Source organism: Nelumbo nucifera, chromosome 1, assembly GCF_055504915.1.
Source record: "Nelumbo nucifera cultivar China Antique chromosome 1, China Antique-T2T, whole genome shotgun sequence".
NCBI classification, from domain to species: Eukaryota; Viridiplantae; Streptophyta; class Magnoliopsida; order Proteales; family Nelumbonaceae; genus Nelumbo; species Nelumbo nucifera.
The window spans coordinates 91,138,593-91,165,945 of NC_142649.1; the positions used below are offsets into that span (position 1 = coordinate 91,138,593).

At 42.1% G+C, this 27,353-nt stretch overlaps 1 protein-coding gene across 2 annotated transcripts in view; it reads right to left on the minus strand.

The window, feature by feature from the left end:
• Window positions 1-587: 587 nt before the first annotated feature.
• Window positions 588-27,353, minus strand: part of LOC104586235 (Chaperone DnaJ-domain superfamily protein) — a 41,204-nt gene continuing 14,438 nt past the window's right edge. For both annotated transcript variants that reach the window (XM_010243404.3, XM_010243405.3), the window contains 3 exons: window positions 12,336-12,645; window positions 12,077-12,131; window positions 588-892 (listed from right to left, as the gene is read on the minus strand). In XM_010243404.3, coding sequence (XP_010241706.1) covers window positions 818-892; window positions 12,077-12,131; window positions 12,336-12,645 — 440 coding nt within the window. In that variant the 3' untranslated portion in view covers window positions 588-817. The remainder of the gene's footprint in view (window positions 893-12,076; window positions 12,132-12,335; window positions 12,646-27,353) is intronic.

Sequence of the window (27,353 nt, forward strand, 5' to 3'; positions counted from 1 at the left end):
GCAGTTGTGGAAGAAATGATAATGCCCATCCCAGCTATAAATGCTAAATTGAGATTGAGTGATTGTGGACCATATGCGTTTTATGACTGGCGTGGGGCGTTGTTATTGGTTCCAGCCCTCTACACAGCCATTGAATTCAACTAATCCGATCTGTGGCCCAAAATTCAGCCACAAATCTTATAAATGAATGAAGGCTTAAACTCTTCCAGTGGTTTTGATAATTCTAGTTTAGTATGGGCCCTCACTTACGTGAAGCCCATCTTCTGATGGGCCCTGAACTCAAAACCTTCCATGTGGCAAATTATGAGGGCTTAAGCTTTTAGCAGTAACTGTATCTCCAAACTCAAGATCTTAAGTGAATTTTTAATAAGCCTTTTTCTCCAACCCTCTTCTGCTTCATTAAATTCCAACTGCTTTTTGAAAATTTGGGCCCAGCCTTAACAGTACTAAATAAATTCATGTCCATCTGACAAGGAAACATTCCAATAGTAGTTTTCAATTGTAGAAGAAAGCCCACATTGTAATTCCTTGTTAAAAGTATCAACCAAACAATTGTTACCTCAAACCAAGAGTTAGGATCTCAGTTATTGCTTATCAAATGAAGGCCCGTAAACAAAAGGGCCTTCTAGATTAATAAAAAAGGTAAGGTTTATCCAGACGGCCCAACCACCAAAGAGGTTGGACTTAATTTATGAAAAATGAAAATGAGTATAAATTTAAAAAGAAAATATAACTAAAAGAATGAATTGAATCATACAACATTTCAGAATGCAGATCTAATGGAAAGTAAGTTTATTTTGGGAGTTAGAGTAACAGTTTATGCTGAGGAGAGAGCATTACACAATGACTTGTATGCATTAACACAGAGTTTGAATTTCTCCTCCGCCATTACCTGTTCCATCAACAAATCATGTAAATCAGGCCTTGTTAGTGTTTCAAATCTTGATTATGAAAGCAAACGTGCCCATGTATAAAGGGATTAAAAACACATTAAAGAGATGTTTCTTTTTTTTCGGGTCTTTTTACAGGCAACTGAGAGGTGTTGTATCACAGAACAGTGGAATTATGAATTGATGGGAATTAATTTGAGTTCCACTGTCATACATTTAATAGGAAATTCTGGATAGGTAATGGAAACAAGTTTCAATTCTCCTAATTCTTTAGGATAATAATGTGATAGATCCCAGGCGGATAACCCACCATCAGATCACCGGGCCCATACTGTTCAGGAAACCCAGGCCCGCACAGGTCGTGAAGCCCATGCAGCAGCAGTAGCAGCCTATGCAAAGCTTTACAAACCTCCACTGCTTTTTGTTTACAACCGCAGGCCACGTCATGACCACCCACATGCATAGCTCATGGTAATGATGAGCTGGTAAGTGAGAAAGCCGATATAAGGCCTACGGGTAGAACAGAATGGGCAGAAAAATCATAACCAACTTATTCCCTTCCCTCTTTCTCTTCTTTCCTCTCTTAATTCTGTTTCTGGAGGAAGGAGCTCCGTCGACATCCACCATGCCCACTACTCAACCAATCACAAGACGAAAGGACAGATCGGATGGAGGGAGAACTGAGAGGTATTAAAGACGCCCTCTCTGCTGTGATGTCTCAGCTCAAACGGATGTCAACCCAGCCAAGCAAGGAGGACCAGGAGGGATCGAGCAGCGGCGCCCTTCAACCGAATGGCACCTTCAACCTTCGCAGCCCCAAACTGGTGTTCCCCACGTACTCGGATGATGATCCTTCCCCCTGGATCTACCACGCAGAGCGGTATTTTGATTTTCATGAAATTCCAGCTGGTCAGAGAGTACAAATTGCCTCCATCCATCTAGATGGAGAGGCTAGTCTCTGGTACCAATGGTACCGCCGTTCACACCCACAACTGTCCTGGCTAGACTTTGTTGAGGCCCTGCAAATACAATTTGGTCCTTCCAGCTTCGAAAATTTTGACGAAGCTTTATCTAGAGTGAAACAGACTGGCTTCATTCGAGAATATCAAGTTGAATTCGAGCGGCTAGCCATGAGAGTGCATGGATGGCTGGAACATGCTCTCACTGGCTGTTTATTGGTGGCTTGAGGGAAGACATTAGATTGGAAGTGAAAGCCCTGCAACCCCCTACTATTTTAGCCATTGTGAGCCTAGTCCAACTGCATGAAGACAAGTTGAACCGGGTTAAGAGGAACCAACGGCCGGGAATTCTCGGACCAGCTCCCAAGCCCTTGACATCCAAAACCAAGTTAACCCCAGTTCAACCACACCCCCCGTCAGCCTCCACTGTGAGAAAATAACCCTGGACTGAGATGCAGGCCCGTCGGGAAAAAGGATTGTGCTATAACTGCGAGGAGAAATTTTCTCTGGGCCATAAGTGCAAGGCCTAACAGATGTTCCTCCTTCAAATTGTTGACAACCCGGATGAGAGTGAAGATGTGGATATTGGTCCTATGGTCTCCGACCAGGCGAAGGACTCTGTCAAGGAAAACCCAGAGATTTCACTCCACACCATAACTGGGCTCCACTCCACTGAGACCATTAGAGTGTATGGCATACTTAAGGGTAGTAAGGTGTGCATCTTAATTGACCGTGGGAGTTCCCTTAACTTCACCACTCTGGACCTAGCTCGACAAATGGGCCTAGAGGTTCAAGCGGTTACTCCCTTTGCTGTTAAGGCAGCTAATGGACAGCAAATTCCATGTGATGGGCTGTGCAGGGCCATGTGTTCAGTGTGGACCTATATCCTTTGGATTTTAGTGGGGCTGACTTAATCCTGGGGATCCAATGGCTTAAGCTCCTTGGGCCGACAGTATGTGATTGGACCCTCTTGACTATGGATTTCTGGATGAGTGGGAAGCAATGCCATTTAAAGGAAATTAGGCCAACCAAACTGTTAGTGGTGTTAGTGAAGGGGTATTTCAGTTTTTGTACTTGTTGAGAATGTTGATGTGTACTGTTATGTTAATTCGAGTGCCTCTTACTTAAAAAAGGGCACTTAAGTCTTTTCCAATAAGTTAATAATATAATAACAGGTCTGGCCGAATCTAGGGAGAACTTTTTTCTCTAATTCGAACCAGCCTTTCTCTTTCCTCTCTTTTCTCTCTTCCTCTTTCCTCTCCTACTTCTTGCTGTTTACTTTACAGTCAACGAACAAGACAGAATTCTAGGGCAGGTCAAACTTTAACATGGTATCAGAGCGGGGTTCAACAAATCAAACTTGCTAGAATTCTGTCTTCTGCACATTCGAATTAGGGTTTCTCTTGGGTTCTCAGCTGTGAGTTGGAGACTGGGAAAAGGGCTGAAAAGGAGTGATCGCCCTCTTCCCTAGGAGGTTCCTATGCCTCCGATTGTGTCGTTGGTGATTGGTTGCTGTGGTTTCTAAGCCCTAGTTAGGGCTGGTACGTGTGGTGCAGTGGTGTCTCAGCCCTTCGTGTGGTTGGCCTTCAGGCGATGAGGTAAAGTTTTTTTTTATGCATGTTATCTGTTATGGAATACATGAGAGGTGTAGTACAGTTCGCATGATGGGTTTTCAGATTGCAGTATGCTAGGGTTTATGCTAGGGTTTATTCTGGTTTGTGTGTGATTCGAAGGGCAACAGTGTCTACTTAATGGCGTTGCAGTTTTCAGCATTTAATACTGCTGAAATCAGTGTGCAGACTTTGGTGAGTAGGGTTTGTGGTGTTCCAGTTCTCAGCATTTAATACTGCTGAAACCAGTGTGCAGATTTCGGTGAGTAGGGTTTGTGGTGTTGCAGTTCTCAGCATTTATTACTGTTGAAATCAGTGTGCAGATTTTGGTGAAGTGTCTGTGTGTAGTGCTCATAATTCAGTGCTCAGAATTCAGTGATAAGGGAGTTCGGCAATGGCAGATAATAGTGATAGTAAACCTAGTGTCATGATATCTACTGACTACCTGAATGTCCAAATGACCTCCATTAAACTGAATGGAGAGAATGATGTCCCTTGGGCCAAGTCTGTAGAGGTTTTTTTGAAGGCGAAGAAGAAAGTGAAGCATATAAGAGAGGAGAAACGCCCCGCTAATTCTCAGGAGTATGAAGACTGGGAACAGGAAGATGCACAAATCATTACATGGTTGTGGAACAGTATGGAACCCAAAATCAGTGTGAACTTCATGTTTCTTGACACAGCCAAAGAGGTGTGGGATCATGCTAAGAAACTGTATTCAAGTCAGGATAATACCACTAGGGTATATCAACTGTATCAGGAATACTTCAATCTGCAACAGGGAAATCAGAGCCTTGAGGAGTACTATGCCAGTGTGAGGAATATCCGTAATGAGTTAAATGTCTATCATCCTCTCACTTCTGATGTCAAAGTTCAACAGCAACAGCGAGAGCAGCTTGATGTGACACGGTTTCTGGTGGGGCTGAAGTCTGAGTATGAACCAGTACGAGCCCAGATACTAGGGGGATCTGCTCTTCCAGCTTTAGAGGTGTTTGCTCGTCTTTGGAGGGCTTCCATTGGATCTATGAATTCTAATGTCTCCGATAAATCAGCATTCGCTGTGTCGAGAGGTCGAGGTGGCAGAAGTGGGGCTCGAGGAGCCTAGTCTGGCAGGAGTGGTAGTGGTGGATCTACACATATCCGTGGTGGTGGTCGTACTGGAGGCAGAGATTCAAGGGGAGCTCGTGGTAGAGGACGTGGCTCGGGTCCACGAAAGTGTACTCATTGTGGTTTGGATGGACATACCATTAACTACTGCTATGACTTACATGGTCCTCCCTCGACGTGGGCCAACCATGCCATGACTAGTGACACCAGTTTCAATTATAGACAGGAGAACCGGTCAGCTGACCCGATGCCTTCTACTCCCTCAGATGGTCCAGGCAAGGAGATGGTGAGTGTTCCTCGGGATGAGTATGAGAGGTTTGTTCAATCCAAGTCGCAATAGAACACAGCTTCCTTTGCACACTCAGGTATGGCTTGTTTGGCATCCACACCCAACCCCTGGATTATTGACTCTGGAGCCTCCAATCACATGACGGGAACTCCATGTGTGTTTTCATCTCTCACTCATTGCTCAACATCACAATCTATTACCCTTGCTAATGGCTCCACATCATCTATATGTGGTGTTGGTAATGTTGACCTAGACCCTGTATCCCTATCCTCTGTTTTATATGTACCTAAGCTTCCATTTAATCTTATGTCTGTTAGTAAGCTGACCAAGTCCCTTAAGTGCTCCATCACTTTTTACCCTTCTATGTGTGTTTTTCAGGATCTCAAGACAGGGATGAAGATTGGTGGAGGGCATGAAGCCGGTGGACTGTATTATCTTGATGGTGGTGGACGAACGTCAACGGCCCTTCAATCATCCATTTCTCTTCTCCAGTGGCATTGTAGATTTGGTCATCCTTTGCTAAAAGTGTTGCAGTCCTTAGTCCCTTCATTGAGTCAACTTTCTGTTTTAGATTGTGAGTCATGTCAATTTGGGAAACACCATCGTGTCCCCTTTCGTTCTAGGGTCGATAACCGTGTGTCGAGTCTTTTTTCTTTAATTCATTCAGATGTTTGGGGTCCTTATAAAGTGATGTCATATAATGGATACCGATATTTTGTTATTTTTGTTGATGACTGTTCAAGAATGACGTGGCTCTATTTAATGAAAGAAAGAAGTGAATTATTTGCCATCTTCCAGAAATTTTATGCTGAGATCCGCAATCAATTTGGCGTTCACATCAAAATTTTCCGTTCTGATAATGGTCGTGAATACTTGTCTTCATCTTTTCAAGAATACTTGGACCAACATGGCATTATACACCAAACTTCATGTACCTACACTCCACAACAAAATGGGGTTGCTGAGAGAAAGAACCGCCATCTTGTAGAAACGGTACGCTCCCTCATGCACCACATGAATGTTCCCAAAATCTTTTGGAGCGATGCAATGCTCACCTCTTGTTTCTTAATTAATCGGATGCCCACGCCTATCCTTGATGGTCGTTCTCCTTTTAGTGTCTTATTTCCCAACATGTCTCCGTTTCCGCTTTCTCCTCGGGTATTTGGGTGTGTCTGCTTCGTTCATAATCTGAATCCCGGGACTGACAAGTTAGATGCACGTTCCCTGAAGTGTATCTTCCTTGGCTATTCCCGAACTCAGAAAGGGTACAAGTGTTATCATCCCAGTTCTCGTCGTTCCTTGGTATGTGCTGATGTTACATTCTTCGAGTCTACTCCGTTCTTCGTGGGGTCCGGTGCTGCTGCTCCCTCCACATCACCACCTCCTCTAGTTCCAGTCATGCCTACGTCCTTGCCTCCGGTGCCACCGCCGGTTGACCGTCCACCCATCCGTCACGTGTATACACATCGCCCGCGTGTACCGGCTGTAGCTCCTCCAGCTTCATCACCGTCGACAGATCCAACTCCAGCTCCGACACCAGCCTTCGACCTAGATCTTCCTATTGCCTTCCGGAAAGGTAAACGTATTTGCACCCTTCACCCTATTTCCAATTTTGTTTCACTTACCAGACTTAAGAAGGCTATTTATGGACTTAAACAGTCCCCTCGAGCATGGTTCAATGAGGTGGTCAAGAAGTTTGGTATGAAACAGTGCCAAGTTGATCACTCTATCTTCAGTTTTGACTCGTCGACAGGCAAAATAATATTGGTGGTGTATGTGGATGATATCGTTGTGACCAGGAATGATAAAATGGGCATTGACAGATTGAAGGCATTCCTACAGGAACACTTTCAGACAAAGGACTTTGGCAAGTTGAAATACTTTTTGGGCATAGAGGTAGCAAGATCTAAGCATGGCATTAATTTGTGTCAGAGGAAATATGTGCTTGATTTACTAGAAGAAACAGGGTTGTTGGGTACTAAACCGGCTGAGACACCTATGGAAACAAATACGAGGCTGAGCAGTGATATAGGTGAAGTATTTGAAAACTCTGGCAGATACCGACAACTTGTAGGCAAACTAAACTATCTAACCATTACTCGGCCAGATATTTCATTTGCGGTTAGTGTGGTGAGTCAGTTCATGCAGAAACCTTTGGTCCCACATTGGAATGCAGTGCCAAGGATTGTGAGGTATCTGAAAGGAGCTCCTGGTCGTGGTTTGCTGTATAGGAGTGGTGGAAAACTAGTAGTAGAAGGATACACCGATGCTGATTGGGCAGGTTCTATGTTTAATAGACGATCTACCACAGGCTATTGCACCTTTCTGGGGGGTAACCTGGTAACGTGGAAAAGTAAGAAGCAAACAGTTGTGGCAAGAAGCAGTGCAGAAGTAGAATATAGAGCCATGGCACATACTGCTTGTGAATTAGTGTGGCTGAGGAACCTTCTACAGGAGATAGGATATGACATCAGTACTCCAATGAAGCTCTATTGTGACAATCAGGCAGCGGTTCATATCTCTTCCAGTCCGGTGTTTCATGAAAGAACCAAGCACATCGAAGTTGACTGTCATTTTGTGAGAAAGAAGGTGCTGAATGGGGTGATAGAAATTGCATATGTTAGTACGGGAAACCAGTGGGCAGACTTGTTTACAAAAGGTTTGAGTCAGGGGAGAGTGGACTACATATGTAACAAGCTGGGATTATATGATATATACTCACCAGCTTGAGGGGGAGTGTTAGTGGTGTTAGTGAAGGGGTATTTCGGTCTTTGTACTTGTTGAGAATGTTGATGTGTACTGTTATGTTAGTTCGAGTGCCTCTTACTTAAAGAAGGGCACTTAAGTCTTTTCCAATAAGTTAATAATATAATAACAGGTCTGGCCGAATCTAGGGAGAACTTTTTTCTCTAATTTGAACCAGCCTTTCTCTCTTTCCTCTCTTTTCTCTCTTCTTCTTTCCTCTCCTACTTCTTGCTGTTTACTTTACAGTCAACGAACAAGACAGAATTCTAGGGCAGGTCAAACTTTAATACGAACCAACAGCAAGTTCGACCTGACATGTTATCAATCACAGCCTTCACTCCAGTGCAGCAACCCTGGTTTATTTGGGTTCATTGGGAGTAGGACCCACTATCTATTGTGACAACAGAACCCATACTATTATGGAGGACACCACTTTACAACAGCTCTTAGCAGCGTATCAAAATGTCTTTGGAGAAACAAACAGCCTACCTCCTGTACGTACTCATGATCACCACATCCCTATTCAGCCAGGGGCCCAACCCACCAATGTCAGACCTTACAGATACCCACATGTTCAGCGGGCTGAAATTGACAAAATAGTAGCTGATTTGTTGTCCAAGCAATTGATACAACCGAGCTGCAGTCCCTATTCTTCTCTAGTCCTTGTCAAGAAGGATGGAACGTGGCGCTTTTGTATTGATTATCAGGCCCTCAATAGCATCACTGTGAAAGATAGATTCCCAATTCCACTAATAAATGAGTTATTTGATGAATTGAAGCATGTTGTTTATTTTTCCAAACTGGGCTTATGATCCGGCTACCACCAAATCCGGGTCCTCCCAAAAGGCATCCACAAAACGGCCTTTAGGACCCATGATGGTCACTATGAATTTTTGGTCATGCCTTTCGGGCTGGCTAATGCGCCCTCCACTTTTCAGAGCCTCATGAATGATATTTTCCGGCCCCACCTCAGGCGCTTTGTCTTGGTGTTCTTCGATGATATCTTGGTCTATAGTAGTGATTGAGCTTCTCATTTAGAACATTTGGAGTTAACCCTTGGGATTCTCCAGCGACATCAGTTATTCGCCAAGCCCTCCAAGTGCACATTCAGCCAGACACAGATTCAGTATTTGGGACAAGTAATTTCGCGGGGGACTGTAATGACCAATCCTGAGAAAATTGTGGCAATGACTCAGTGGGCTCAATCCAAGACCATTAAGAGTTTGTGGGGTTTTCTAGGCCTCACCAGTTACTACAGAAGTTTCATAAAAGGCTATGCATCCCTAGCCGCCCCTCTTACAGCTCTATTTAAGAAAGAAGCCTTTGCTTGGTCAGAACAAGCAGAAGTGGCCATAGTTGTCAAGGCGACGCCTAGGTGACAAGGTGCCTTTTGAGACTCGCCTCGCCTAATCGCCAAGCAGTTTTCTACTTCCTACTATAAAATAATTTTTTATTCATTCTTTTTTGAGATTATAATTATAAAATAGACATTATTTAACTAAAATAATCATTTTGTGTGTGTATATACTAATTTCTTTTTATTATTTTCTTATTTATTAGGGTTTAATCAACACAAATATTGCTAAATGCTGTATTGAACCCTCAAAGACTTAAAAACCTGAACCAATAAATAAAGAAGAACTTAAAATTTTATCTAATCAGCACATTTTCCTCTTCCATATATTCTTCTTCTACTTCTTCTTCTACTACTACTACTACTAATACTTTTTATTTTCTTCTTTTCCTATAACAAAAATAAGGGTTCAGCCCCTGTATTTTTTGAATTTTATTTTCCTTCTTCCTTTTCTTCTCATGAATATGTTGATTTTCTATACTTTAATATGAAATTTATACTTTTTTTATGAAAATCATGAATAATTATTAAAGAAATATGGTTATGGTACCTAGGGAACTACCCTAGGATCTATGTTTTTAACATAAAAAAATCCATCGCCTAGGCGACAAAGCGCCCCCCAGTCGCCTAGCCTTGCCTTGGCGCCTTGAAAACTATGGAAGTGGCATTTGAAACCCTCAAAAAAGTTATTACGACGCCGCCTACCTTAGCATTACCTGACTTTACCAAGCCATTTGTGGTGGAGTGTGATGTGTCGGGCAGAGGAATCGGTGCAGTTCTGATGCAAGAGGGACACCCTATTGCTTATTTCAGTAAGTTCCTGCCAGCCCAGGCCCAATTAAATTTACTTACGACAGGAACTGATGGCCAAGGTGCTCTCCGTGCACAAATGGAGAGCTTACTTATTGGGGCAAAAATTCACAATAAGGACTGATCAAAGGAGTCTCAAACATTTGATGGAACAAAGGATTCTTAGCCTTGAACAACAGAAGGGGACCAGCAAGTTAATGGGCTTTGATTTCACCATTGAGTACAAACCTGGTCCATCCAATACAGTTGCTGACGCTTTATCCAGAAGAGAAGAAATGAACTCTTTGACAGCTTACAGACCTCTCCACCCCTTGCTTGATCACATCAAGAAAGAAGCCCAACAAGATTATGAATTAAAATTGATTCGGGAGCAGTTGGGATCAGGAGCAAACCAAGTAACGGGGTACTCCCTGGTGGGTTCAGACTTATTCTACAAAGGGCAACTGGTGATAGCGCCTAAATCTGTTTTTCACACAGACCTTTTGAAGTTGTTCCATGAGTCAGTAGAGGGAGGTTATTCTGGGATGATCAGGATTTATAGGCGCATAGCAGCCCACTTTTATTGGCGGGGAATGAAGAAGGCGGTGCAAGATTTTGTTGCAAGTTGCCTGTATGCCAAACTCAAAAATATCAGGCCCAAACCCCAGCTGGGTTGCTACAGCCCCTACCCATTCCAGATCAGGTGTGAGACAAGGTAACTATGGATTTTATTACGGGATTGCCTAAGTCTGGTGGGAAGTCTGTTATACTGGTTGTTGTGGATAGACTGAGTAAGTATGTGCACTATGTTGCGCTTTCCCACCCTTACATGGCATCTCAAGTAGCTCAGGCCTATATTCGTGAAGTGGCTAAGCTCCATGGTACACCAACAACTATCATCACGGATCGGGACCCCACTTTTGTAAGCCGATTCTGGGAAGAATACTTCCGGGCACAGGGTACTCACACCTATCATTCCACCAGCTACCACCCGTAGACTGACGGTAAACCGGAAGTGGTTAACCATTGTCTAGAGACCTACCTCAGATGTTTCGCAGGAGAGAAGCCTACTCAGTGGCTGAAATGGCTCCCATGGGCTGAATTTTGGTATAATACCACTTACATGTTACTACAGGGACCACCCCATTCAAGATCTTGTATGGAAGAGACACACCCTCAGTGTTACCCTATGAGAAGGGCACTTCGGCAGTTGCAGAGGTCGAACAGCAGCTTGAAGCCAGAGATGAAGCACTTCGATCACTCAAGAGTCACTTACTCAAGGCTCAGAATTACATGAAGATGTAGTATGATAACAAACATCGTGAGGTGGAAAACCAAGTGGGGGACTTAGCCTACTTGAAACTGCAACCTTACAGAGTCATCACTGGCAAAAAGAGCTTGGCAGAAGTTCTCACCCTGCTTCTTTGGTCCCTTTCGCATTTCAGGTAGAGTGGGAGCAGTGGCTTACAAATTAGACTTGCCGAATACTGCCCAACTCCACCCAGTATTTCATGTCTCACTCCTCAAACCATGCCGGACAGATGCAGTTTTGGTGGAGCCACTATTGCCTGAGTTTACTAGTGAAGGACAGATGTTTGTTGAGCCCAATGTCATCACAGACATCCTCTGGATAAAGAAGGGTCACAAAGTGGTGAAGCAGGCCCTTGTTCAGTGGATGAACCTGCCCCCAGAAGATGCCACTTGGGATGATCTCAGTCAGTTGCAAAAACAATTTTCCATCTTGACCTTGAGGCCAAGGTCGTTCTTAAGGGTGGGGGAGATGATAGATCCCAAGCGGATAACCCACCATCAGATCACTGGGCCCATAATGTTCAGGAAACCCAGGCCCACACAGGTCGTGAAGCCCACGCAGCAGCAGTAGCGGCCCATGCAAAGCTTTACAAACCTCCACTGCGTTTTGTTTACAACTGCAGGCCACGTCATGACCACCCACATGCATAGCTCATGGTAATGATGAGCTGATAGTGAGAAAGCCTATATAAGGCCTACGGGTAGAACAGAATGGGCAGAAAAATCATAACCAACTTATTCCCTTCCCTCTTTCTCTTCTTTCCCTCTCTCTTAATTCTGTTTCTGGAGGAAGGAGCTCCCTCGAAGAAGCTCCGTCGACTTAGAGTTTATCACAATGTTGGCAATATTTGCAGTTTATGTTCACTCCAAAAGGCATTTTATCAACTGGAAAAATTGCAAGTACTCTGTTTGATATGACTAGGAATCACTTATACCATATTAAATGGTATAAATCTCCACTATATTCTTTTTTAAATACTCAGTGCAAACAACAGGATAATAACTTAAAAGACATGAGACCATACCTGTGAAGGTCCTTGATGCTTGTCAGGGTGCCACTTTAAAGCTGATAAGCGGAAACTAGGAAGAAGAAAACACATGTAAAATGTAAAGATCATACACTTAAGAATGTAGATTAACTGTTATCAACCAAAAAAATATATAATAGAGAGAAAAAAGTAGATGATCATGTAAAGGAAGAAAGCAGGCCAAGTTGAGGAGAAAATAGTGAAACACTGCTTCAAGGATAAGTTTATTTTCACAAAAGCAGATTGGCATACTTACGCGCTTTTAACATCTTCAATCTTTAATGGGCCTGTAGGTGGCAACCCAAGTATTTTTCTATCAGAATATGAACCTATAACACATGGCTCATTATCATCATCAGTTTCACTTGTAGTATCCCATTCTTCACTCCTATTTCTTGTCCAGTCTGCATGGTCTCTCCACTCAAATCCAGGTGTTGAATACTGGAAATGGGATTCATCCCAAGGTCTAAAAGACCAAGTAAAACATCTGCTACCAAATGTTGCTTGAAAGATTGTTTCTGGATGCTCATCAAAGTCATCAGAGAAACTGTCCCTTCTTAGCTTACCTAAACAGAACGGATGGAACACAAGTTTGTCAGAACAGTACCCAAATGTAAGAAATCAAAATAGGAATACTTCTGCGGCTCCCTAAGTAATATAAATGAACCATTAGATTGCATTTTAAGCTTTTCAGCTTCATCTCCCAGTCATGTCAGCAAGAAGAGTTGTATACCAAATCACCAGAAATCCAACAGATGCAGCTGAACCTAGATAAGTATATACATACTCGAGCAAATGAACTATGCCCCACCCCCCAAGCTTATTCTGGTAGTTAATAGAAAAATAGATAGATGAAAAATTAAGAGACATACAAGGTCAACAGAAAACAGAAGGGAATAAAAATATGCTATATTGTAAAGATAGAAGGCACATCCTGCCAGTACAACGCCCTTTACAGTAGCCACCATACAAAAACTAGCAGTTCCCAGAAGAAATATCACTAGTTACCTAACTGAAGCCCTCCCAAGTCCCACCTCATAACTAGAAACCCGACTACCAAACACCAATAAGAGCACCCACACCAAAGCCAGCCAAACTCTAAAACTGAAGAACCACCAAGGCGCCAACAAACCGATATACGGGACTTAAATATGGTGGATGGATGGAAAATTCCTTATATTGATCAAAAAACACACCGATATATGGGCATGTAATAGAGGCCAAACAGCATGGCAGGACAGTCAAACTATCAAAGAAATGAGGCACTTAACAAGGTCAAAAGAAGTAAAGTATAGATGGGTGAAGAGGTCTGCAAACAGCTTGGCAGATCAACTGGCATGGCAAGGGATGAACAGAACTGAAACCCTTTGGGTTATTTTGTAATGCATAAGCATATTCTGAGACTAGGCAATCTCAACCTCTGGGATGCCTTCCCCTATACTGGTCTGTTTCTAATTTAATAAAATTCTTTTCAGTTATTCATCAAAAAAGGGGGCATCCCATCATTTCCCTCCACCACCTTTCCCTTTTACCTCTTGTGCTCTCTGACAAGCCCCTTGTTTTTTCCTGCATCCCACTCTTGCAATCCATGGTTCTTCAATGTTTCTAGCAGGTTATTGACCTCTTTAAGAGGATTCCCCAGCTTTCTTATCATTAACTGGAACATCATTGACTTACTGGAGCAGCTCTCTCTACTTCTATGAAAATATTTAGCAAACTGAATAAACCCAAAATCTTCATCACTTAAGTCAATCACTCCACATCTTGTTCTGTCAGAATACACTTGCTAAGGTTGACCTATTTGTGTATCCAATTTTTTTGACAGGTGTTTTTGTATATCTAATTCACATCTTCAGATTCATCCAAGTCTCAATGTTTGCACTGCTATTTTAAGGATGAAAATTCCCTCTTCATCAGGTTTAACTTCTCAAAGGTGCATCTTTTGACCTTCCTCTGATTACTTGGTAGGTTTCTTGGAACTAATGCCGAAAAACGGTGCCACATCAGCACCACCATAGTTGTCAAGGTGCCTAGGCGAGCCTACATGACCACAGGGCGCCCCATCGCCTAGGCAGGTGCCTAGGTGATGCTTAGGTGATGGAATTTGAAAGTATAAAATAAAAGATCCCTACCCCTTCTTAAGCTACTTTATTAGTTTTTTATACTAACCAACATACCTTTATACTGGCTATAAGCAATAAATTCATTCAAATAAAACATAAAATGCCATCATATATACATCATACCTGTTTCAGGTCAACAAAAAAGGGGGAATGTAGCGGAAAAAAAAAAAAACGAGAGAAAAATAAGGGGGCAGAGCCCCTGTTTTGTTCCCAAAAAATATTTCTTAGAAAAGAAATATATATATATATATATATATATATATGAGTTAGAGGACATGGAGCAAATATATATATATAGGAGTAAGAGAACGACTTGGACTGTGTTTAAGGTGGCAGAGACCCTGTTTCAGGCTAATAAAGGGAGAATGCTGCAAAAAAAGGAGAGAAAAACAAAGGGGCATAGCCCCTGTTTCGTTCCAAAGAAAAAAAGCATTATTAAAAAATAGTGCAAAAAGATATGGGAAGTTTTAGAAAGTTGGGGTGCAGCCCCCGTTTAAGAAGGGAGTGGAGGCTGCAGAGCCCCTCTTTCGTTTCCAAAAGTATTTTTATAAAAAATTAAGAAAATAAAATACAGGAGTACCAGGGTGATTTGAGGAGAGAGGAGCTTGAGGACCATACTATTTCTTAAATAAGAAAAAAAAAGGACCATACTGTCTAAGAAGAAGAAGAAACTTACCTGGAGGTCTTGGATGACTTGGACCAAGTCCTCGGTTTCTCTTCTCAGTCTTGGTTCAGAACTCAAACCCAAAGAAACTTTCGTAGCTTTAGTAAAAAGGAGAATTATCTTTCTAAAAAAAACTGTAACATACAACAGGATGTATTCTAATAAAATAAAACTAACCAATAAAATGATAAATATATATAGGCATTCAAAAAATGATATAATATGTATATGTGTGAGCGCCTAATACAAAAAACATCTTGGCATTGGGTGAGGCAGCTTCTAAAAATCACCTAGTTTCCTAGGCAATGCCTAGGCGCCTGCCTAGGTGTCACCTTGACAACCATGAGCGCCATGTCTGAAATCCATTTTTTCAGACAATGCCTGATGTTTGGTTATTCATTTTTCAAAACAAAAAAGTTTTCTCAGACCATGCCTTGGAAACCGGGAAAGGTGTAGTCTGAGAAACCGCCCTTTTTATGTTTTCTCGTTTTCCTACTGTTGCTAGCAACAGTATGTTGACATGGCATTGAAAAACGCCAATGTGGCAGCAACAGCAATGGTACCAAACAGAATAAAAAAGAAAAAAAAAAGTTTTCTGAGAAAACGGCATGCCAATGCAGCACCATTTTCTCAAAAAACACCTCAGGAAACGGCATTGGTTCCAAACACCACCTTAGAAGGGGGAATTTTAATCAGATTTAACCTCTTCAAGGTTAGCACTGCTACTTAAATTGAGCATGAATTTTCTTCTCTTTTCTTGTGTAGAACTATAGAAATTTTTAAACTTACTAGATGATGTTTTCTTGTATAGAATCAGTGATTCACAAACATTATCATGTAATGATGTAACAAGCAACAAGGCACATTGGCAGAGATTGTGCATCTATAATGACAACCTAGCAAATCAGCAAAGATAAATGCCCTAAGGATTGTATGCCCGGAGTCTAATTCTTGCTTCAATGCAATGGAGAAAAAGTACAAAAGTAGGAATTCTGGTCTCAGATGATCTCTTCTGGATGAAATGGAAACAAATAAAACTTTCCTTTGCATCTTTTTTTTATAGGTAAAAATAAAATTCATTAAAAGGAAAAAGGAAACGAATACAAGCACCAATGTGATGTTAAGATAACACCCCAACAACAGAACAACAAAGCAAAATGATTACAAAGCAGAATCAATAGAAGACCCCAATAAGCTTAATCTTCCACTTCAAAAGCATCGTCATGCCCATCGTCAGCCTCATTCCACACCTCTCCACCTTCACCTAAGTAGTCGATCTAGACTACAATCAGTCTTGAATTAAAAAGAAAAAAATGATGAAAATTTGAAAAGAAGAAGAAGAGAAGAGAGGAAGAAAAGAAGTACACGAAGAGAGTTTCAGAAAAGAGAGAGAGTAGGTCATAATTTCTGCCGACCCTCTCTTAGTATTTATAACTATTGGCTAACTGTAAAAGGGCTGAATTGCCCTTATTGCTTACATGGCAAATAGAATAAGAAATAACTAATAATAAAGCTGAAATAACTACCAACTAACACTGTCATATCTAACAGAAATATTGCTGCCATATGAACACTGTGGGGACCACATCAGTGTTTTTTACACTCCCCCTCAAGTTGGGAATAGATATTTGTCATTCCCAACTTGCATAGATCTGCCTCTAAATTCTTCCTTGGAACAGCCTTGGTGAGAAGATCTGCAAGCTGCGTGCTGGAGGTGATATACGGAAGACACACTTCCTGAGATAAAACCCTTTCTCTAACAAAATGTCGGTCTACTTCAATATGCTTAGTTCTGTCATGCTGTACCAGATTATGAGCTATATTAATAGCAGCCTAATTATCACAATACAGCATTAAGGGCTTCTCATAAGCAATACCCAACTCCTCAAATAGTGATTTCAACCATAGGATTTCAGCCACACCATTAGCCATGGACCTGTATTCAGCTTCTGCACTAGAATGAGAAACAACACTTTGCTTCTTACTCCTCCAGGAGACCAGGTTACCTCCTACAAAAGCACAATATCCAGAGGTTGACCTTCTATATTCAATACTCCCAGCCCAATCAACATCTGTATGAATCTCTATCTTCATGTGATTATTATTCTTGAATAGTATACCTTTACCTGGGCACCTCTTCAAATATGCTAATATCCTCTCAACTGCGAGTAGTCCTAGGAGAGTGCATATACTAAATGACAATGCTGACCGCATAACTGATGTCCGGTCGTGTGAGACAAAGATAAAGGAGTTTTCCAACTAACCGTTGGAACATAGCTTTATCTTCAAGTGGCTCTCCACCCTCTGCACTGATCTTGTGATTCTGTTCAATAGGTGTATCTACAGGCTTAACACCTAACTTTCCAGTTTCTTCTAACAAATCTAGAGCATACTTTCTTTGGGAAACAAAAATCCCATGTTTAGATCTAGCTACCTCAATACCCAAGAAGTATCATAGCTCTCCCAAATCTTTCACCTCAAGTTCTTGATGAAGGAGTTGTTTGAGAGACTCAATCTCATCATTATCATTCCCTATCACTACAATATCATCCACGTATACAGCAAGCAAGGTCAAGGAAGAGTCCACTCTCTTAATGAACAATGTATGGTTTGACTGGGACTGTACATAGCCGAACCTTTCAAGGGCTTGTCTGAATCCATCAAACCAAGCTCTGGGGGACTGTTTTAGTCCATACAAAGCTTTATTCAACCAGCAAACCTTCTTTCCTGTGTCTGCATCATAAAATCCAGGAGGCAACTGCATGTAGACTTCTTCCTGCAAGTCTCCATTGAGGAAGGCATTTTTGACATCCATCTGGAACAAGGGCCAAGAGTAACTGGCTGCAAGGGACAATAAAACTCTAATAGTGGTCATCTTTGCTACTGGAGCAAAAGTCTCCAAATAATCTATAACATAAGTCTGAGTAAATCCCTTTGCAACTAACTGAGCCTTATACCTTTCAATAGAACCATCAGCATTATGTTTCACGGTAAATACCCATCTACATCCAACCGGTTTCTTCCCTTTAGGCTGGTCAACTAACTCCCAAGTATTATTCCTCAGAAGAGCATCCATTTCAACCTTCATTGCATCTTTCCACTTAGGAACTGACAAGGCCTCCTGCACTATTCAAGGGATAGGAATATCAGCAATAGATGTGAGGAAGGACCTGTAAGAGGGGGACAAGTGATCATAGGACAAGAATTGAGAAATGCAGTGGGCTATGGATGTGGTGCAACGTCGTTTGCCTTTACAGACTGCAATGGGGAGGTCAAGGTCATCCAAAGGAGGTAAGGGCTCAACAGTGGAAGGTATCTCAGTGGAACCTAGATCCAATAAAGGAACTGTAGTACCTGGGTCTGGATCCGCAAAAGGAACTGGGGCTGGCCTAGACTGCTGATGACCGAAATCAACCTGCCTCCACCGCCTATGATAAACTCTCAAATCCTGGCACCTCTGACACCCCTCCCCATTACATCCCTCATCACTCAATGGAACAGGTAAAGGAACTTCTGATGAGTTAACCCCACACTCACTACTCTCCCCCTAAGGAGAAACCTTAGGATAATAGGGTACATCCTTGAAGAAAGTAACATCCATAGAGACAAATCTTTTCCCATAAGTGGGTTCATAGTAGCAATATCCCTTTTGAGTTTGTGCATAATCAAGAAAAATACATTCGGAGGCCTTAGGATCAAATTTGGAATGATGAGGTCTAAGAATCTGAACAAAGCAAGTACAACCAAAGGTTTTAAGGGGAACAGTAAAGAAGCCTTTATCAGGGTATAGGAGGGTAAATGGAGGTTTCATGTCAAGAACCTGTAAAGGAACTCAGTTAATGAGATACACTGCTGTAAGAATAGCATCTCCTCGTAAACGAATAGGCACATTGGAGTTAAACATGATGCTTCTGGCCACCTCCAATATGTGCCTATTCTTCCTCTCAGCAACCCCATTCTGTTGTGGTGTATGAGGACAAGTACTTTGGTGGATAATCCATGGTCAAGCAAATAGGAGGCTAAATGGTTGGCAAAGTATTCTTTCGCATTATCGGATCTGAAGATTTTGATTTTGATCCCAAATTGAGTTAAAATCATCTGATGAAAGATCTGGGTCAAAGTAGGAACCTCATCTCGAGAACGCATAAAGTAAACCCAAAAAAACCGGGTATAGTCATTGTTAGAGCTAACCGAATAAGGGTAGATTAGTCATTTTATTTCTATTAAGTTGTGTGCTTATGTGGCAGTTTTAATAGAGACTTCTTGTCCCATACTTAAGTGGGGGCAGTTTAATCTTTGTACTACTAATTAGAGGCTAATCCATATTAGGGTCGACTAATAGGGTTTAGGCTATCAGGTTCGGCTGTTCTCTTCTTCTTCTTCTTCTTCTTCTTCTTCTTCTTCTTCTGCTCTTCTCCTGGTTCGAACTACTGTAGCTACAGAACAAGCATGGTATCAGAGCAGGACGTTACTCTCTAAATCTCCTCCCCTGCTCCTCTCTGTTCATGACCTCATTTTTTTTTCTTTCTTTCTGGGCTGAAAATGGAGAACACAGATTCAACCTAGGTCTGAGAACACTTCAGTCCTTCTTCCTCTGCGCAGAACTTGACTGTTTTTCAAGAAAAAAAAAACAACTTCAGAAGTGGATGGTCGACTGAAGTTCTCCATCGGAGGTTGGTTACCTTTTTTTTTGTGTTGTTGGTATTTCTGGGTTGAAAGCCTTCAAAATCTACTTGGACTGATCAGAACCTAGAGAACTAGGTTGTTTGTAGCCTTGGTTCTTGGAAAAAGGTCCAACAACAAGCTGTGTTTACAGTGGTCGAATGGTGTAAGGGTATGTTTGACCCTTTTATGTGGGTCTGTAGTTGTTTTGAAACCTTTGTTGGTCACAAGTGACCTGAATTGAATGACAGGTTACTGCAGTGGCAGTAGTTGATGTTTCCTTTGGACTTGTAGTGCCCTCTGAAAAGGTCAGACAAATTTGTACCATGTGTGGCATCTATGGTTGTGTGGTGGTGCTTGTGATGCTCAATCTCTATTGAGCAGCTTCAAGAGGGCTTGTATGTGGTCAGTGAGTTGCTGAATTAATGTCAGTGTGATTCATGGTTTTGTGAAATCAGTAGTGGTGTGAACAAGAACAAACATTTGTGTACCTATCAACTGTGTTTGGGGACGGCTATAGTGTCTGGGACATCTGTGTGTTTGGGGACTAATTGATTGTGACTGGTTGTGAACAGTGGTGATTGATTGTGACTGGTTGTGAGCCTATCATCTATGTTTGGGGACTGCTGTAGTGTAGGGAACATCAAACTCCTGACAGCAGAACTTAGTTGGCGACTGGGAATTCAGATTAGAAGTAGCATTGGAAGAGCATCATGGCAGCAACTGGAGATGGTTGTAGTGATCAGAAACCTAATGTGGTGATTCCCTCTGACTATTTGGGTGTGCAGATGACTTCAATTAAACTTAATGGTGAGAACTATGTACCATGGACCAAGTTAGTGGAAGTTTTTCTCAAGGCAAAGAGGAAAGTGAAGCATGTGAAAAAAGATAAACCACCAGCTAACTCTTTAGGGTTTGATGACTGGGAACAAGAAGATACCCAAATCATGACATGGTTATGGAATAGTATGGAACCCAAAATAAGTGCCAACTTGATGTTCTTAGATACAACTAAGGACATATAGGAACATGCCAAGAAGCTTTATTCTGGGCAGGATAATACTACAAGGGTATATCAGCTCTATCAGGAGTATTTCGATCTGCAACAAGGGAATAAAACCCTAGAAGAGTACTATGCCAGTATGAAGAACCTCAGAAATGAACTCAATGTCTATCATCCCCTCACTCCAGATGTTAAGGTTCAGCAACAACAGAGGGAACAGGAAGATGCCCAAATCATGACATGGTTTATGGAATAGTATGGAACCCAAAATAAGTGCCAACTTGATGTTCTTAGATACAACTAAGGACATATGGGAACATGCCAAGAAGCTTTATTCTGGGCAGGATAATACTACAAGGGTATATCAGCTCTATCAGGAGTATTTCGATCTGCAACAAGGGAATAAAACCCTAGAAGAGTACTATGCCAGTATGAAGAACCTCAGAAATGAACTCAATGTCTATCATTCCCTCATTCCAGATGTTAAGGTTCAGCAACAACAAAGGGAACAACTAGATGTCACTAGGTTCTTAGTGGGGTTGAAATCAGAATATGAATCAGTTAGGGCCCAAATATTGGAAGGCTCTACTCTTCCTACACTTGAGGAAGTTTTTGCACGGCTTCGTAGGATTTCTTTGGGACCTACAAAGAATCCCACACAATCTGACAGATCAGCATTTGTGATAGCCAGAGGAGGTGGACGTGGTACTAGAGGGGGAGGACATGCCTCTCGAGGAGGTCGTGGTGGTTCTGTATTTGGCCGTGGTGGTGGTCGTGACTCAAGGGGAGGCCGTGATAAAGGAAAAAGTAACTCTACAAGGAAGTGTACCCATTGTGGCAGGGACGGACATTCGGTGAATTTCTGTTATGATCTCCATGGCCCTCCTACATAGACCAATCATGCAGTAGCTGGTGGGGTTGATGTCAGTGATAACCAACAGGCAGATCTAACACCTTCCACATCTACATCTGTTTTCGGGAAGGAGATGGTGAGTGTACCGCATGATGAGTATGAGAGGTTCCTCCAGGCTACTTCACAGCATACTACAGCCACCCTTGCCCACTCAGGTATAGCTTGTCTGGCATCCAAACCCTCTCCCTGGATTATTGACTCTGGAGCCTCTGATCACATGACTGGGACTCCAGGTGTGCTCTCTTCCCTCTCTGAAAATTCCACATCTCAAACTGTTACCCTTGTCAACGGTTCCTCTTCTCCCATCTGTGGTGTTGGTAATGTTGACACGACTTCTCTTTCTTTATCATCTGTTCTATATGTCCCTAAGTTTCCATTCAATCTTATGTTTGTTAGTAAATTAACCAAGACTCTTAATTGCTCTATTACATTTTTCCCTTCCTTTTATGTTTTTTCAGGATCTCAAGATGGGGAAGATTGGTGGGGGGCATGAGGCTGGTGGATTGTATTACCTTGACGGTGGTGGATCGTCAGTTGCACTTCAGACTTCACTCACTCCTCTACAGTGGCATTGTCGACTAGGGCATCCATCTCTCAAGGCACTCGAGATACTGGTTCCGTCTTTGAGTCATTTGTTGTCTTTATAGTGTGAGTCGTGTCAGTATGGGAAACATCGTCGAGTTCCCTTCAGTCCTAGAGTTGATAGTCGTATGTTGAGTCCTTTTGCTTTGGTTCATTTAGATGTTTGGGGTCCGATCAAAATAGAGTCTTATAATGGTTACAAGTATTTTGTCACTTTTATTGATGATTGTTCAAGGATGACATGGATTTATTTAATGAAAGAAAATAGTGAATTATTTTCCATTTTTCAAAAATTCCATGCTGAAATACGTACACAATTTGGTGTTCCAATCAAAGTTCTTCGTTCAGATAACGGTCGTGAATACTTTCTTACTTCTTTTCAACAGTATTTAGAACAGCATGGCATCATTCATCAAACTCATGTGCATCCACTCCTCAACAAAATGGGGTGGCTGAACGAAAGAATCGTCATCTCCTTAAAACTGCTCGGTCTATTCTTCATCATATGAGTGTTCCTAAACGATTTTGGAGTGATGTTGTACTTACTGCGTGTTTCCTTATTAATCGGATGCCCTCCTTCATTCTTCATGGTCAGTCTCCCTTCTCTATTTTGTTCCCCACCTTGTCTCCCTTTCCATTAACACCCCGCATCTTTGGCTGTGTGTGCTCTATTAAGTGTGTCTTTCTTGGCTACTCTCGGACTCAAAAAGGATACAAGTGTTACAACCCCATTACTCGGAAGTGCTATGTCTGTCCTAATGTCACCTTTTTTTAGTCTGTCCCCTTCTTCTCGGGACCTGAAGCATCGGTGTCTCCACCTTTGCTTCCTCTTCCTCTTCCTCTTCCAGTCAGTGATCCCGTTCCGGGTGTTTCAATTAGGGTTGACCCTTCACCTCCTCCAGTGCAGATCCCTACTGAATGACCACCGATCCAGCACGTGTATACTCATCGACAGACACCGGCTCCTCCTCCAGCTTCTACCTTGTCTGCGGATCCTGTTGTTGCTCCTGTCCCAGAACCTTCAAAACTTGATCTTCCCATTGCTTTACGAAAAGGTAAACGTAGTTGTACCCTCCATCCCATTTCCAATTTTGTTTCAGCCTCTCTCCTTTCTACTTCACATCGCCAGTTTGTTTCACTGTTGTCATCTATTTCTATACCTAAGAATGTCCAAGAGGCTCTTAGCTCACCTGGGTGGCGGCAGGCAATGGAGGAGAAACTCTCTGCCCTTCAGCATACTCAAACGTGGGAGCTCACTACTCTTCCTCCTAGTAAGCATGTTGTGGGTTGTAAATGGGTGTATACTGTTAAATACTTGTCGGATGGTAGTGTGGAGCGTCTGAAGGCCAGACTTGTTACTAAAGGTTATTCACAGTTGTATGGGGTGGGCTATATGGAGACCTCTCCAGTGGCTAAGATTGGCTCTGTCCGTGTCTTAATTTCCCTGGCATTTATGTATGATTGGCCCTTGTTTCAACTTGACATTAAAAATGCCTTCCTTCATGGTGACCTTATGGAGGAGGTATATATGGAGCAACCACCTGGGTTTGTTGCTCAGGGAGAGGATGGTAAGGTGTGCAGATTGAAAAAGGCAATTTATGGGTTAAAACAATCGCATCGTGCTTGGTTTGGGAAGTTTAGTGAAGTGGTGAAGAATTTTGAAATGAAACAATGCCAGGTTGACCACTCGGTGTTCAGCTATGATTCAGAAGCCGGAAAGATTTTATTAGTGGTCTATGTGGATGATATTGTCATAACTGGTAGTGACAAATTGGGGATCGATAAACTAAAGGTCTTTCTGCAAAATCATTTTCAAACAAAAGACCTTGGGACATTGAAGTATTTCTTGGGTATAGAAGTTGCTAGATCAAGACAAGGTGTAAACCTGTGTCAAAGAAAATATGTTCTTGATCTGCTGGATGAAACAGGACTGTTAGGCGCAAAACCGGCTGAAACTCCCATGGAGCCAAATGCTAAGTTGAGTAGTGATACAGGGGAAATATTTGATGATCCTGGAAGGTATAGACGGTTAGTGGGGAAGCTGAACTATTTGACTATCATGAGACCAGACATCTCCTTTGCAGTCAGTGTGGTGAGCCAATTTATGCAGAACCCTCGGATACCTCACTGGGATGTAGTTCTTAGAATTGTAAGGTACCTGAAGAGAGACTTGAAGTAATTGGGTATACAGATGCAGATTGGGCAGGCTCTGTGTCTGATAGAAGATCTACTACAGGTTACTGCACATTTCTTGGAGGAAATCTTGTGACATGGAAGAGTAAGAAGCAGACGGTTGTGGCAAGGAGCAGTGTTGAAGCCAAATACAGAGCCATGGCACACACTACATGTGAATTAGTATGGCTGAAGAATCTCCTACAAGAAATCGGGTTCTCCATGGATAGACCTATGAAATTGTACTGTGACAATCAAGCTGCACTCCACATCTCATCTAACCTTGTTTTTCATGAGAGAACAAAGCACATAGAGATTGATTGCCACTTTGTGAGGGAGAAGTCCTTACTAGAGAGATAAGCATAGAACATGTGGGCTCAGGTGATCAATGGGCAGATTTGTTTACAAAAGGCTTAAGCTCAGGGAGAGTGAATTATATATGTAACAAGCTGGGATTATATGACATATATTCTCCAGCTTGAGGGGGAGTGTTAGAGCTAGCCGAATAAGGGTACATTAGTCATTTTATTTCTATTAAGTTATGTGCTTATGTGGTAGTTTTAATAAAGACTTCCTGTCCCATACTTAAGTGGGGGCAATTTAGTCTTTATACTACTAATTAGAGGCTAATCCATATTAGGGTCGACTGATAGGGTTTAGGCTAACAGGTTCGACTGTTCTCTTCTTCTTCTTCTTCTTCTTCTTCTTCTTCTTCTTCTTCTTCTGCTCTTCTCCTAGTTCGAACTACTGTAGCTACAGGACAAACAGTCATCAACAAACAACAAGAAATATCTATACCCCCCCCCCCATAGCAGTGATGTGATAAGGACCCCAAACATCGGTATGCACAATATCAAAAGGATTATTACTTCTTTTATTACTCAATGAATAAGATGTTCTACAATGCTTTGCAAGCTCACAACTCTCACATCTCAAATTGGACATCTGAACAGACTCAAATAAATCAAGAAACAAACTCTTCAAAGAACGAAAAGATAAATGACCCAACAGAGTATGCCAAAGCATAACCTGACTAACAGACTAAGAAACAAAAGACTTTCTATCTTCACTATCTTCCCAATGTTAACTCTCTAAGCAGATAGATCCCATTCGTCTCACGGCCAATCCCAATCACCTTCCTTGTCTCCAAGTCCTGAAAAACACATCGGTCAGGGAAAAAGGTTACTAAACAATTCTAATGTTTTGTAATGCTACTGACTGAAAGCAAATTAGTATTAAGCTTAGGAACATGCAGAACTGAAGATAAGGATATGGCATTAGACAACTTGATGTCTCCCTTGCCAGAAATGGGAACAAGGGAACCATCAGCAATGGACACCTTATCTCTACCAAAAGATAGTGATAGGTAGTGAACAGTGATGGCAAGCCAGTCATATGGTCAAATGCACCTGAGTCTATTACCCAACAATGTTCAGGGTTACTTGGAACTGAAGCATGATAAGCTGAGGCCCGAGTACCTGAATGAGCAAAAGCTGATGTGGGAGCAGATGGTGACTGAGATGATTGAGCTGAATTTCCAACTGAGTCAGGGCAGCCCGAACAGCAGCTAGGGTGTCTAGGGGTGTGCCTTTTGTGCCCGATGAGGAGGCACAATCAGTATTAACAGTCATATTAGCATTACCCCTTTTGTTCCTGAGTTTTGCTGGGACTAAATGAGAGTGCAGCTTCCAATAGGTGTCTTTAGTATGCTTGGGTTTCTTGCAATGTTCACATACTAGATCCCGCTTGTCTTCCTTCTTTATATTCCTCTCCGTATAACCCCCGGACTTAGGTTTGACTGCTGCCAAGGCTGGTGGGAAGGGCTGATGCTGCATCATAACCTTTCTCCTAGTCTCTTCACTGTGCACTAAGGAGTAGGCTTGTGATAGGGTCACACTGTCTCTTGTCAGTAGTTGCTGTCTCACAATATCATACTCAAGATTTAGACAAGCTAGGAACTCAAAAACCCTATTAGTCTCAACCTGCTTTCTATGAGTCTATGCATCATTCTGGCTTTCCCACTCAAGTGTTTCTAGGTGGTCAATTTCATGCCACAAAGATTTCAGTGTAGAGAAGTAAACCGAGACTGGTTTCTCTCCTTGCTTAAGGTTGTTAACCTCACATTTCAGTTCATAAGCCCTAGCAACATTAAGGGGTTGGGAGTAGGTCTCTTTCATGACATCCCAGATTTCCTTAGCTGTTTTCGCCCACAAATAGTTCCGGCTGATACGTGGCTGCATAGAGTTGCACAGCCATGTCATAACCAAATAGTTCTCCTGAACCCATTTGGTATAGGTTTGGTCCTCCTTAGTTGGTTCTTTCACATCTCCCAACAAGTAGCTCAATTTTCCCCTACCCCCAATGGCCATCATAGCCGATTGAGCCCATTCTAGGTAGTTTGATCCATCAAACTTAACTGTTGTAATCCGAAAGGTATTCTCAGACATGTTACCAGAATTGCTAGTCCCAAAAACGCCTTCCCCTTGACTCTTGAACTCCATTCTTGATCAAGAATTAATAAAAAAACTTTTTTAATTACTGTAATAGGAGAAACAGCACCCAAACAACTTATAACAGCCGACCTAGTTCTTCCAAAGAACACAGAAAACAGAATTCTGAATGAAACCAGTTCAAATTCTGATCTGAAACAAATAACAGTTCTGAATTTTAGGGTTTCCTCTCAAAACCCTAAAGAAAACACAAATTCTGAAGCCGCACCTCTCAGACTAAACCAAGATTATCTTTTCTGAACAGAATCACAAGAAAAAGCTTACTTTATGAAAAAATCTCTCGTCACCACCTTCTAGTTGATGCAAAACCCTAATCTTGAGGATCCAAAACTTCTTCTGATTCTTCCTGACTACTGGAACTCTCCCAAACTTCTACAATCTCTTAGTAGAAGCCGCACACTACTAGTAACCTCCAAGAATCAGCCGATCCTCCTTGTTGAAAAACTTCCAAACCTAGGTGGTTCTCATGCTGTCGGCCTAATCAGACTAGCATAAGATCTCCCAGGTCGGCTCTAATACCAAGTAGTCGATCTAGACTACAATCAGTCTTGAATTAAAAAGAAAAAAAGGATGAAAAATTGAAGAGAAGAAGAAGAGAAGAGAGGAAGAAAATAAGAGTAGGTCATAATTTCTGCCGACCCTCTC